Here is a 12,854-nt window from a genome sequence, read left to right on the forward strand (position 1 = left end):
GAGAGAGAAAAGAAAAGAAAAAAGAAAAAAAATGTCTGCTTCCAGTATTAGCCATACACAAGGTACACACTTACATACAAGTGCAAGTACATCAAAGGTTTTGTTGTGCAGAGCACAGATTCAGTAAAGAGTGATAGTCCAGTTACTGCAGTTATTGCAGCAGAGATGTCCAAACAGCCTTTTAAGCAACAAAACATTCAGCTGCTCTACTGGTGCAGTAGCAGAGATTACAGAATGGGCTGTGAAACTTGGCCACGTAGCTAAACGGCACCTACGCCCCTCCTGTGCCACACGGTACTGGCACTCAAGTTAGCAAAACAATGGTTACACTACCCTGCAGTCACAAAAGAAACTGCAATGTAGACATACCAGGATCTCAGTTTTTTCATTCCCTCCACATATTTTATGTTGGTGGTTTTTTGAAGAAAACAAACAATAAAGCCCACACAAACAGGCTGAGTGTGTCCTTCCGAGTTTTGTAAAGTAAAATTATTTTAACATCTAGATGCAATGAAAGCTTCTGATGCTCAAGTTTTGAAAGCTATTCTTTCAGCTGGAATACAGGGAGGATACAATCTGAATATATTCACTATGGCATTGCTGATATGAAGAGTCACTTGAGCTGAAATAGCTACAAGGAAAAAAGAACAGCTGAAGGTATAAGCCAAGAGATTAAAAACGCTGCCACTTCATTAAACTGGTCATTTTGGTTATTCTTCTTAAAATTTGTTTAACAAAGAAATTTGGAATGAACACATGAAACCATTACTAATTTCATTAATTTCACTTCACTAGTATATACATTTAATGTGTACATGTGGGATGTGTGCACGTATATTTTACCGTATTTTATTGAAGGAAGAATCTTTTCGATATGTTTATGTTCTCAATTACTTCGTATTTACAAGAAAGAAACAGGATAAAGTGTACCATTTCCTCTAAAAAGATTAGTCGTGAGGTAGCAATGAGACTGGGAAGAGGGATGTATCTTTCTGCAAACAAGATCTTTCTGTGCAGTGGGCCACAGACTGAGTCAGTCTCTGGCTTGGGTCTATGCCTGAAGCACTTATCGGTGCCTGCGACAGTGCAGAAGGAAGCTGAACAATCCCAGGTCCACAAGCAGCTCATCTTCTACAGTTTGCTCCCATCTCACTCTCTAAAGCTCCCACACTGGCACCATACAGCCTTTCAGGTTAATTAGTCTCCAAGGAAAATGGGGAGGAGGGATTCAGGGAGAAGTGGGAAAAGACAAGCAATTGTGTTCAGCCTTTGAAGGCAATTCAGCCAGTGTACGGACAAGAAAATCTGCCAACCTTAAACAATACAGAAGCAACATTAAAAAGAAAACCAAAGAACTCAGAACTGTTTTTAACCTGCTAGTTCAAAAAAACAAAGCACTAACACCTCTGTTTACTGGGCTTTTAAAAATACCCATTCGATCACTCTGCTGAATAGAGAAGCATATAAAGACAGACACAGCCTCTCTCCACCCAGCAAGTAGAGTTCAAGAGCTCCACCAGTCTCACCTGCAGCCCTCTTATGCCACCATACATGGAAAAATACATATTTCTGAAGTAAGCAGAAAAGCAGTACGGGACAGTGGAGGGGGCAGGGAAGTATTTTTCCATGTTTTTTTAAGAAAAAAAAAATAGTGCTGGAGATGCACAATTCTCTCCCCTCACTCCAGCCCTGCCCCAGTAACTGATACTTGCAACGGAACTCTCACACATAGATTTTCCCCTACTTCATAGGCTCATAATAGGAAACAAAATGCTGTTTCTACTGGACAGAATTTGTGCAGCAATTACCTTTATGGCTTGCAAGCACTGTTTCCCTTGGAAAGGCAATCTGGAGGCCAGAGAAGTACAGTTACCCTCTCATAACCACCAAGCAGGATGAAACAGGATGGGTTCGTTAACCAGCTGAACCTCAGAAAAAGTTTAAGCAGGCAGGCACGCCACATCTGACTCGGCTATACGCACCGCTCGGAGGAGAGGATTACAAGCCTGCACACCACGGCCTCAGTGGGAGGGCAGAGGCAGGGTCAGGGAGCCCGCACAGCCGCCAGGGAGGGACATGGCCTCCCCAGGACAGCAAGCCCGAGCGGGCCAGGCACAGGCAAGGCTGCCAGGCAGCTGCAGTGCAGCTCAGGCAAGGAGAGCTGAAAGGCGGCTCCGGAGGGAGGGAAGGGCAGGCCCCAGCCCCTGGCTTTCCTCACAGCTGCACTCAGCAGCAAAGGAGCCGACCTTGGATCAGGTCACCAACCTGATCCAAGCACGGTCCTAGGAGGGCAATGCTCTTGAGGCCCTGACATCCATTTTGGGGCTCCTCAGCACAAGAGAGACATGGGCACACTGGTGGGGAGGCCACCAAGGTGGTCTGAGGTGCTGCAGCACTTCAGCGAAGATCCCTCAGAGCCTCCTCTTCCCCCAGCCGAGCAGTCCCAGCTCCCTCAGCCTTGTCTCCTGACACCGACAGCAAGAGAAGCCATGAAGTCTGCAGGCTCGGAGATACCCAGTCCTGGCCCGGACACGGCCCTCAGCAGCCTGTGGTGACCCAGCTTTCAGCGAGCAATCCCCAGAGGCCACTTCCACACACCACTCCCTGATCGACTTCCTTCTGAGTAATGTTTTGGTTACCCCACTGGAAAACAAGGCAAGAGAAAGGAGGATGACAACAGTTGAATAAGCAGCTTCCTCACTTCAGTGAGTTACCTTTGCCTGCTGCAGGGCCTTCTCAGCCTTACTGGGGTCGCTCAGCCCACTGGCGATGGACTGCTGCTTGCACTCCAGCTCGCTCAGCGTGTCCTTCAGCCGCTGCAGGGAGTCCACGTAGGCCTGGCTTGGCTGCCTCTCCGTCTCTGGTGTCATAAAAGGAGTAATGGAACAAAATGCAAGGTAAGGAAATAGACATAAGACCCAGATTATGAGCTACGTCAACATAAACGAAGTTATCAGGAATATTTAGAAACAATATCATGTGAGATATACTTGTACACTGAATCCTGCTGAGACCTTCCAAGAGCTAAAACACACTTCTGCTGATGGCAATGTTTTTTCCTTCAAAAAAATACTAAATGTGTGTGTATATATATATAAAAATATGCATTATATAGAATAATAAATATTATTACAACCCCTCCCCCCTCAAGATTTAAACTCAATCCCATTTTTAGATTTTTTTTTATACACATAAGCACCTAAATCTCATGGTGTAGAATCAGTAATAATACTTGGGGTTTTGCATACCTAAACCCCCACATTTTAGTATTTTTCATTTTAAAATAAGTTTCAGATGTATCTAATATTTATATGCAAACACACACACATACCTACTATATATAGAATATAAAGTATAGCAGCTATAATAGCCATATATTACATATAAAGTTAAATATATACACTACATATAGTAACTAAATAAGCTAGTATTTTTTTCCATATATATAAACACACATACATAAAACATGTTGGTGTAGTAGTAGAGTTTGAGGGGGTTTTTTTCAAATATATACACACACAAAAGAGTATGTATAAAAATGGCAGCTTTCAGCCTATTGCCAGAACAGAGACACTATCTGAGAAGACTGAAAACAGAATTAAAGTTTGGATGGAGTATCTGCTTGCAATCTTTGACTGCATCTCAGATTTTGCTCGAGCCAGCCCTTTGTGGAATCCCAGGCAGGAGGCAGCACCTCACTCTGGCATTTGAGAATGAAAACGTCAGACTTCAAAAACTGCAGTGAACGGGATTTTGGCTGTAAGACCCATCCTGTGGTATGCACATTCTCTGGCCTTGGATTCCTAAGCAATTTTGTTACTGCCACAAGTGAAAAATTAATCTAAGCCTTATTCTGACTCACCAGGTAGCTTTTGAACGGCATACTGTCACAACTGTCACACCATTTATAACTAAGGAATGAGTCAATGTTTCTAGAGAGAATCAGAATAATCTAGCTTCCTCTTCAAAAAAAGCCAGGATCCATTTAAAGGAAAAATAAAAAAAATAATTCTATAAAAAGCAAATGTGTGCACTGTCACTAAACTACAGCAAATCCTGACGGAAAGTAGTTAAAATAGCCTCCCGTTGAAAAAAAAAAATTAAGTCACAATTTCTATAAAAAAATGCCTGTAGAGATGGTACTGAGTAGCACTCCGTAAGGGAATTTTCAGAGGCTCAAAGAGCCGCCATGAAAGAGCTGGACTTCTGTCAGTCAAAGCCTGCCAAGTTCACAAATGCTCAAGTGCCACCACCAGTTGTTTTTCCCAGTTATGTGTCTATGGAAGTTCTTTTCCCTTACAGCAAGTCAAACTATGCTGTAAATAAACAACTGAAGCCCTAAACTGACATTTCCCTCTGTTCTTTAGCAATACACAATCTGTAGAGAAATTACCATTCAAAAAAAATACACAAATACAAATTTAAGATATTATAGTATGTAAGGTGTTTTTACCAAGTAACAACTGGTTCAAATATACTGATAGCACCTCAAGTGATGTGTGGAATGAAAAAATAAGGGGTATTTTTGTCACATCCTGTAATAGTTACAAAAATACACAATACTAACAAAATTATTCAAAAGTACATTAACTCAGAACAGTCATAAAATAGTAATTCCTCACAGTAAGAATGAAAGCATATCCTGTAATTTGAGTGTGGCAGACAGATATGGTATTCATACAGTTTTCTGCATGGATATAATCCAAACATGCAGTCCTTGTGTAACACATTATAGAGGTGGCCTAACAATTTAGTAATTGAGCCTATTTTTATTACACACAGAGTAAAGTGTTAATGCTCTTCCATTTGTGGCCATTAGCAAAACACGTCCTTCAATTCCTCAGAAACAAAATGAAAACTAAGGAAAAGAATCTCCATATAGGTCTGTGCTGTTGCTATTCAGCTGTAAAATATTAACAGAGCTACACATTTTGTGCACTACATTTAAAATCCTTTAGAAGCCAGCATGGCTGGTTTGAATGCACATAATAAAATTTTTAACGCAACAAAAATCCAAGTAGAAAGTGCCTGAAAAGCAAGCCACTTCAAAGACGAAATTTCCAAAAGGAATTATGTATGACTAACATGCTCAACAAAGCTATGAGAAAGAATAAATTTCACATGCGCACTCAATTTGACAAGGTTCTCTTAATCTTCCACGGTAGTATTATTTCTGTAAGTGCCAGAGACACACAGTTTTTCAAACTATGTTATCCACCTTAAATATGTTTTGCTAATTCCTTAAATGTAGTTTCAGGAATGTTGCATCCTTGCATAATCACTTTTAACACCATGGAACGATATATTTTGTAGTGTGCACAGAAGAGGTTGTACAAATATTCTTCCAGGTAAATAAAAAGACTTTGTCAGCCTGACGCATTAGTAGGAAAACTCCAGCAGAAGTCAGCGAGTTTTTAAATTGGCTCAAAACAACAAAAAAAAATCAGAACACAAGTATCTGGAGGTCTTATGTTAAAGAAAAATACATTTTGTTTACCTTTCTTCAACTGCTGGTGACGTTCCTCTAGTTTCTGATGAGTCAACTTGAAGTGATCAATAAAACCGTTCAAGCTCTCCTGAATGAAGTTTGGAGGCATGGGCTGAGAGGTGAGTGCCTTGCAGGTGGCTTTCAGGTGTTCCAACCGTGGACTGAGGCTTACAAGATGAGTTAACTCCTGCTGTGAAAGATTAAAAACAAAACCAAATCTCACACTTGCCTTTTTAACACAAAGATTTTAGTAAGCTACTGCAGCACAGCTACTCCACGTTACTAGTGCAACAACATTAAAGTACTTCTGTGACACAGGAACCGAAATCTTCCAGTCAAATTGGGTGCCTTGTATGCCTCGGAAATTTTGAGTTGCCTTATTGACTCGGCTAAGTTCCTCTGGGATATTCTGTGCTCCTAACAGCTTCCAATCAAAATTAAAAAGTTTTGCCCAACTTACCTGACATAAGTCTTTCAGGACTGCTGAGGGCTGGGATGGTGAAGAAGCATCATTTTTAAGCCAGCCATCCTTCTCAATCACAGTCTTCTCAAGCTCACTCATTTCCTTAAAATAAGCATTTATATCTTCCTGGTACTTTATCTTTCTGGCCACTTCGTCCAGATGTTGAACTACATCTTTCCACCCCGACAGTATTTTCTCCATCACACTTTTTATATCCACTGCAGAAAGTCCCTCTGAAATGATCATATAAAGTACTGTTAGATTAACTGCAACACATTTTGATTAAGAGGCCTTTAACCTTTCCTCTCTTCAGATACAGGTGCACATTTGCATTAACATGCAGAATGCTTTGATTTGAAGTCCACTATCCATAAAACTTGTACATATTACTAAGTGTTTCACATTTTTATTTCCACAGTAAGAGTAAAATGAAGAGTGAGATATTCCACTTCGGTTCTTTCCCTTTGATAATCTTTGAATTTATAACAATGAGATGACTCTCGACTATCATGACTCTCTTCATCATCATGTCTAAATGTTGATATATAGACTTAAGTAAAATAAGCTTTATTTAAGGCTTCCAGTGAATTAATTTTTTTAAATGATTCTAGGCTCCACAAAGAAAGAGGGAAGCGGCAAGTTGGAAGGCAGCAATAAATTCATTGAAAAGGTAGATGGAAATCCTGTCAGCCTGGGAGAGAGAGGGAGCAATGGCTAACAATGCCACATTGCATCAGACATGATTAATGACTAGATAATATGAACAGCTAGAAAAGCAACACAACATGGGGTTATTTGCCTGCTCACAGTGGCTATATGACAAACTTACTACACCATCTTTTTGACAAATCAGTACATTACTTGAGGATGCAGCAGCAGAAGTGAACAAACCTCCCACCCATTCCTTGTTCTTTTATTTCTTCAAGTGCCAGAAGTAACTGACGATTTTGCTATATATGAAGAAATTTCAGTGCAATGTGCATTCAACAGTACATTCTTGCCATTGCAATTTTCTGATGCAGATTCAAGGTACCACCTTCTTTTTATAAGGCATATTTGGGTCATTTGAACTTAACAGTTCTGTCATTTAGATCAAGGTATAAAGAGAAGATTCCCATGGAGGGGTCTGTTTGCTGCACCACTTTAGCGTAAGTGGAGCCCAGTGCTCTGGTCTAGGGCAGCCAGCCAGCTCCTACAAAGGCACTTGAAGGTTCTGCTCCATAGATCCTCCTCGCGCTTCACACACTGGCTATACACTTGGCACATCTACAATACAGAAGCACAGCAGCTGCAACCAGCCACATAAGGGAAGCATGCGCACAACAATTGGTCACTGCCATTACGATGGCAAACAATTAGGAAGCAATATCTTCATCCTACTTTTTGCTGATACAAACCAGTTTTTGAACTATGCATTTCCCATTATGATCAAGAGATACTGGTTTCATAGCCATGATCTATCACAAGCTAGAGGGGTTTATAAAAGAGGGAGAGAGGGAAGGAGGGAGGATCTCTATCCAGGTTTGAAGACAAGGAAGAGCTACAAAATTTATAACCCAAACTCCAGGTCAAATCAGTGGCTTCCAGCCATCAGCTTCAGGGCAATGGCACCCACTGTAAAAAGCATCAGCTGTAGCAGGCTTTTATGGAGAAAGTCACATTTCACTGATGGAGTTTTGACATATTATGAAGCAAGATTTTGGCAAGGCTTAAAGATTCAACTTCCACTGATGTTAATTTTAAGTTTCCAGGGATAAGTGTTTTAATTGACAATCAATCATTTTCTCAGGCATGTAGGCTTCTCTCTTGCCTCTGAACCATAAATTGTGACTGTATCATCAAAAACACTGACAGTTTTTACAGAAATAGAGAAAACTATGAATAAAGAGAGACACACACATATATCAAGCCTAAATTTGGCTTCAAAATTTCCACTTCAAGGCAGTTATTTTAAAATTCTGTACTTAAAATCTCCACACAATTTAAAATTAAACCAAACTCCTTCCCCCAAAAGCATGTTACTGTTTTAAGAAAATATTTCTAGTTCGATAAAAATAACCCTTGAAAGGCTGCAAATGAACATACACATTAAGCAAATAATATTAATATTGCTTTTTTAATAAGCTTTAATAGAAACAAAGCACATATCAATAACTAGTAACAGTAATAATGAGTAGAGTCTCTGAAGGAAAGAAAATGGAAGGAGAGGGAGGGAATATATTGGGGTGCTTTAACTGAGACAGCATATTTCAGTATTATTTCCCAGCAACTCATCTGATTAAATCACAAAACAGAAAAACCTTCAAGTTGCTTACCCTTTCCCATTTGATCCAAAAGAATATGTCCACTATGTTTCAGTTCATCTAACTTTTGGCTTTTTTCAACCCTTTCTTTTTCAATCACCTACAAAGTGAACCCCAAGAGAATACAGTTTCAGAGAGCGGTTGAAGGTAAATTTTGGCTCTTTTTTTCCCCCCCCTCCCAAAAACTTTTTTTTTTTTTTTTTAGATACAGCACCTTCCAAGATGCATGTTAGTACTGTTTGGTCAGAAAACAAATGCAAAAGGAGTTAGGTCTCACAAGTACCAGGCAAAAGAGTAGTACAACACCACCAGGAATAAAATATTGTTAAAAGGGTTGATAGTCCTGCTATGTGGAACCAGATACTGGGACACCAGCTAAAACAAGTCACTTGTGATCAAAAATTCTAACTATTTAATGTGAAACAGTTGAGAAAAGACCTTTTTTAAACAGTCACTTTGACCCCACAGTCTCTGCTGAGATTTTCAGTAGAAGGGAACAAGCACCTGTTCCCTGGAAGTCCAGCTAACAAGAACTACAGCATATTAGTAATCCACTCTCATAAGCTCTAGTGCTTCAACCCTCCTTCATAAAGAAACAGTGAGGGAAATCCTGTGACTACCAAGATTCTGAGAGGAACAGGTTCCTCTCAGAAGTCATACATACTGGTGAATGTTCCTGTGTGAGCCAAGCTAGAATACATCCAGAGGAAAGATGACTTCCTTGGCCACCAGGCCACAACTTCAACATTCTCTGAGCTTACAACAAAGTATCTCCAAATTAAAATCTTTTTGAAGCTAACGTCCAAGGTAATTACTCTGGTTTAGACTTGCTACAGTAAATTCAGAAACAGTATGCGTTCATTTGCACAACTGGGAAGAACAAACACTGTCGTGCCCATTTAGAGCCCAGTCATTTAAAAACAGTGCTGTTCATGAGTACCTGGTGTTCATCTCGGAACCTATTTTATAAAGGGCTACAAACATTCATAAAGATCTATAAATAAACTATTGGGAGGGTTGTTTTGTTTTTTATTTCCAACAGTACTGCCATTCCAAACATTCCTACTGGCACCATTTTGCACTACAGCACTGAGAAGGAGTCTCCTTATAGATATTTTGAAGTATTGTCTTTGATTCTAAAAGCAGGTTCAGGTCCTTCTAAAGCTCCAGTAAGCCTTCATTAACAAAGAATGCTCAAGGACCAAAAAAGGCAAGAATACATTCCTGAAACAGGAGGAATAAAAGATAAAATGGTTATTTCACAGCTCCCACAGGATCCTCTAAAATTATGTATTCTGTCTTTCAAGTAAGTAATACCATACATGAGTGTAATACAGGTTTTCTCCAAAATTAATGGAGGAAAAAACAACGTGTCCAAACATTATAACAATGGACCACTTTGGACCCTGGGTGGTACAGTGTGTGCAGAGTGTCACAGTATGATTTAAGGGGTCTCTGAGCAGCCCACTGGCCCATCTTTGCCAAAATTATAAAAGTGGTGTCAATCAAGCCCATCTCCAACTGTGAAACATGAAGCCAAAATATGCTGCTTAGTGGAAGAGATACTAATCCTGAAGACAGAGAGTTATCAGAACTCCAAAGGAGACATCAGTAATATATGTTTTTAAAATTTCCTGTGGGTTGTGCAACCCAACACCAGGAAAAGTTTGTGTCCAGCTCGTCAAAGATTTCCATGTATGTCCAGTTCTGAAACTATTTAGCGAAAGGACTTGATCCCCTCGAAGCATGTGGATCAGCCCACACCTTCAGCTGACAGCCAGCTTAGAGACAAAATATACTATTCACCGGAACACTGTCTATCACCGCATTTTACCTTCAACTTTTCTTTCATGTTTGAAGTTTCTCTCGTCTTCTTGTACTCTTTGATGTCTGTGGCCTGAATGGCAGATTTTGATTTTGAAATCCAGTTCAAGAGCTCAGCACTTTCAGCCTCAAACCTGGTTTATAAAAGGTCAGACAATTTTTTTTTTTTTTGGTCATTTTTCCCTATTCAGTCACTCTGTCTTAAAAATCAGATGTCTTAAAGTTCAGCACATTACTCAATCCCAAAACAGCAAGGCTGCACACAAGATTCATGTTTCTCATATTACTACTCACAGGCAGTGGGACAGATGCAAACTTTCAAAAACCTGCCACAGTAACAACTATGTCCATGGTATTAGCCTTTGGGAGCAAATTGAGAATGCATGGTACAATTTATTTCTTAATTTGTTTATACATATCTTCATGCAAACTATCACTGTTTCTTTTACTATGTCACAAAAGATATCTCTCAATGCTGAGTATTTTGAAAGTAAATAAACTAAACCTCAGGAACAAGACAATTAAGAATTACAGTTCTAGATTTCATAAAATTCCACAACACTATTTAGCACTATTTAGTCTGAAGAAAAAGTAGCTTAAGCACTCATGACAGTGACAGCGGACGAACCTTTTTGAATGCTTATAGCAGACTGAAGATTAGCTTATAGCTTAACATTTTTGGCTACAGTTGGACATGTCTATACTAACATAATTTTCTTATGCCTAAAACCTCTAAGCTACAATCCACCACCAACAAAAACCAAAACAAACAACAAAAAACCCCCCACAAAAAACCACCCCCCCCCAAAGAAACAAACAAAACAAAAAAAACCCTAAACAACTCCCAAATTAACCAATACTGCACAGAACTTGAGAAGGATAGATATACTATACAGACTACAAGTCAGGCCATATTACAATTATACTACTTAACACAGTGTACATCCTAACATGGAACAACAGCGTACCAAATGCAGAAGTCACTGTTAGTCACTCAAAGTTTTCATGGGAAAACCTGCAAAATTCTAGTTACTGGCCATTTGTTGGTTTCAACATAAGTAACTGGGATCAGGCAAAAGTATCAGAAAGTTTAACCTATTTTAACTAGCCGTGTCCTTAATACAGCTTGAACTCCAGGAAAAAAGATGACAGATCAAATCACTTTTGCTTTCAAAGTCTAAAATAGTTTCTACGACTCATGAGACACACAGAGAGAAATGACAGATGGGCTGCCGACTGCCTTAGTGTCCTGGGACACCCACATGCATGCACCCCCCCTGCCAGGTCTTGGAGGGTCTGACCAGGGGCCTCAAGAGGGTTTGGGCAGGTTCCTCACCCCTTCAAACCTCCATTCCTCCTCCAAAAAAAAATGAAGAGAGCAACTCTTCTTCACTGTACGAACACACATCACCTAGTACAGCGACTCCCTGCTATTGACACAGCCCTCTATCCTCTCCCTAAAATGTCCTGCCAAAGGCTTCAACTAGTGACAGCTCAAAGAAATGAGCATTTTCTCAGACAAACACAAAAAGCAAGATGATGAGTATACAGAATTTACTTTCTTAATTTATCTTGAAACAATTCCTTTAGTTTTCAGTATGCTATTTAATAAAGTCACTGCAACACACGTTATTAAATACTGTTTAGCCTAGAGAAGAGGAAGGTCTGGGAAGAGGTCTTCCAGTAGTTAAAGAGGGCCTACAGGAAAGATGGGGAGGGAATCTTTATCAGAGAGTATAGCAATAGGATGAGGAGTAATGGTTTTAAACTGGTAGAGGGTAGATTTAGATCAGGTATTAGGAAGAAATTCTTTACTGTGAGGATAGTAAGGCACCAGAACAGGTTGCCCAGAGAAGCTGCAGATGCCCTATCCCTGGAAAAGTTCAAGGCCAGGTTGGATGGGGCTTTGAGCAACCTGCTCAGGTGGAAGGTGTCCCTGCCAATGGCAGGGGGGTTGGGACTAGATGATCTTCAAAAGTCCTTTCCAACCTAAACCATTCTATAATTCTGTGATTTTTATGACGCATTATTCTCTGATGACCCTCAAACTGATTCTATACATGCAAATCAGTCAGCCACTCCAGATATACTTGTGAAAGGAGACATCACTGTAATATTGTTCTTATTACTAAATACCAGGAAGATGGAATAGGTTTTTGAGCCTTTTTTGTGCAGTTTCTCCCATTTCTTCCATATATTTTATAGCGATTAGAAATAAATAATAAATAAATCAAAATACTTAGCACTTTCACAACACTCTTTAACCAAAGATAAGATGTTTCCCAAAAGAAAATAAATGTAATTAATTCTATCTTTCAGCAGAAGAACTGAGGTACAAAGGACTGAAGACCTGCTTTTTAGAGAAACAAAACACCTTCATTTCCTTTTGAAAGTAATGAAAGCTGAAGGCTTTCTGTTGTTCTGAAAACAAGGCTGTATATAACATTTCATTCCCACTCCCCAAAGCCAAGCTCACAACCACAACTTAGGTATTCCTCACTTGCATAAAAGAAGAATCAAAAGCCAAGACCAAGAGACATGAGTCTATGTAGTATCCAGTGAGCAAGGGAAAGTGGCAATGACATATACTTACTTTTTCTTCGCTTCACTGTCCCCTGGGATTTGCCTTTTCTTTGGAGGTGGTGGTGGGGGCAACTCCTGTCTGCATTGTTTAACCGCTACCTGTTCTTTCAATGGCACTGTTTCTGCAGCAATCTTCTGTGAAACCTGTGACATCCCTACGCTTCCTACAGCTTGAGTTACCTGTATAAAATAA

At 39.8% G+C, this 12,854-nt stretch overlaps 1 protein-coding gene across 1 annotated transcript in view; it reads right to left on the reverse strand.

Moving 5' to 3' along the window:
• Positions 1 to 12,854, reverse strand: part of LOC104625414 (utrophin-like) — a 76,927-nt gene that overhangs the window by 40,988 nt on the left and 23,085 nt on the right. The window contains exons 15-20 of the mRNA XM_010293032.1: positions 12,672 to 12,841; positions 10,089 to 10,212; positions 8,267 to 8,354; positions 5,949 to 6,184; positions 5,498 to 5,678; positions 2,715 to 2,860 (exon numbers count right to left, since the gene is read on the reverse strand). Of these exons, the coding sequence (XP_010291334.1) occupies positions 2,715 to 2,860; positions 5,498 to 5,678; positions 5,949 to 6,184; positions 8,267 to 8,354; positions 10,089 to 10,212; positions 12,672 to 12,841 (945 nt within the window). The remainder of the gene's footprint in view (positions 1 to 2,714; positions 2,861 to 5,497; positions 5,679 to 5,948; positions 6,185 to 8,266; positions 8,355 to 10,088; positions 10,213 to 12,671; positions 12,842 to 12,854) is intronic.

This window comes from Phaethon lepturus, unplaced genomic scaffold (assembly GCF_000687285.1).
Source record: "Phaethon lepturus isolate BGI_N335 unplaced genomic scaffold, ASM68728v1 scaffold11538, whole genome shotgun sequence".
Taxonomy (NCBI): domain Eukaryota; kingdom Metazoa; phylum Chordata; class Aves; order Phaethontiformes; family Phaethontidae; genus Phaethon; species Phaethon lepturus.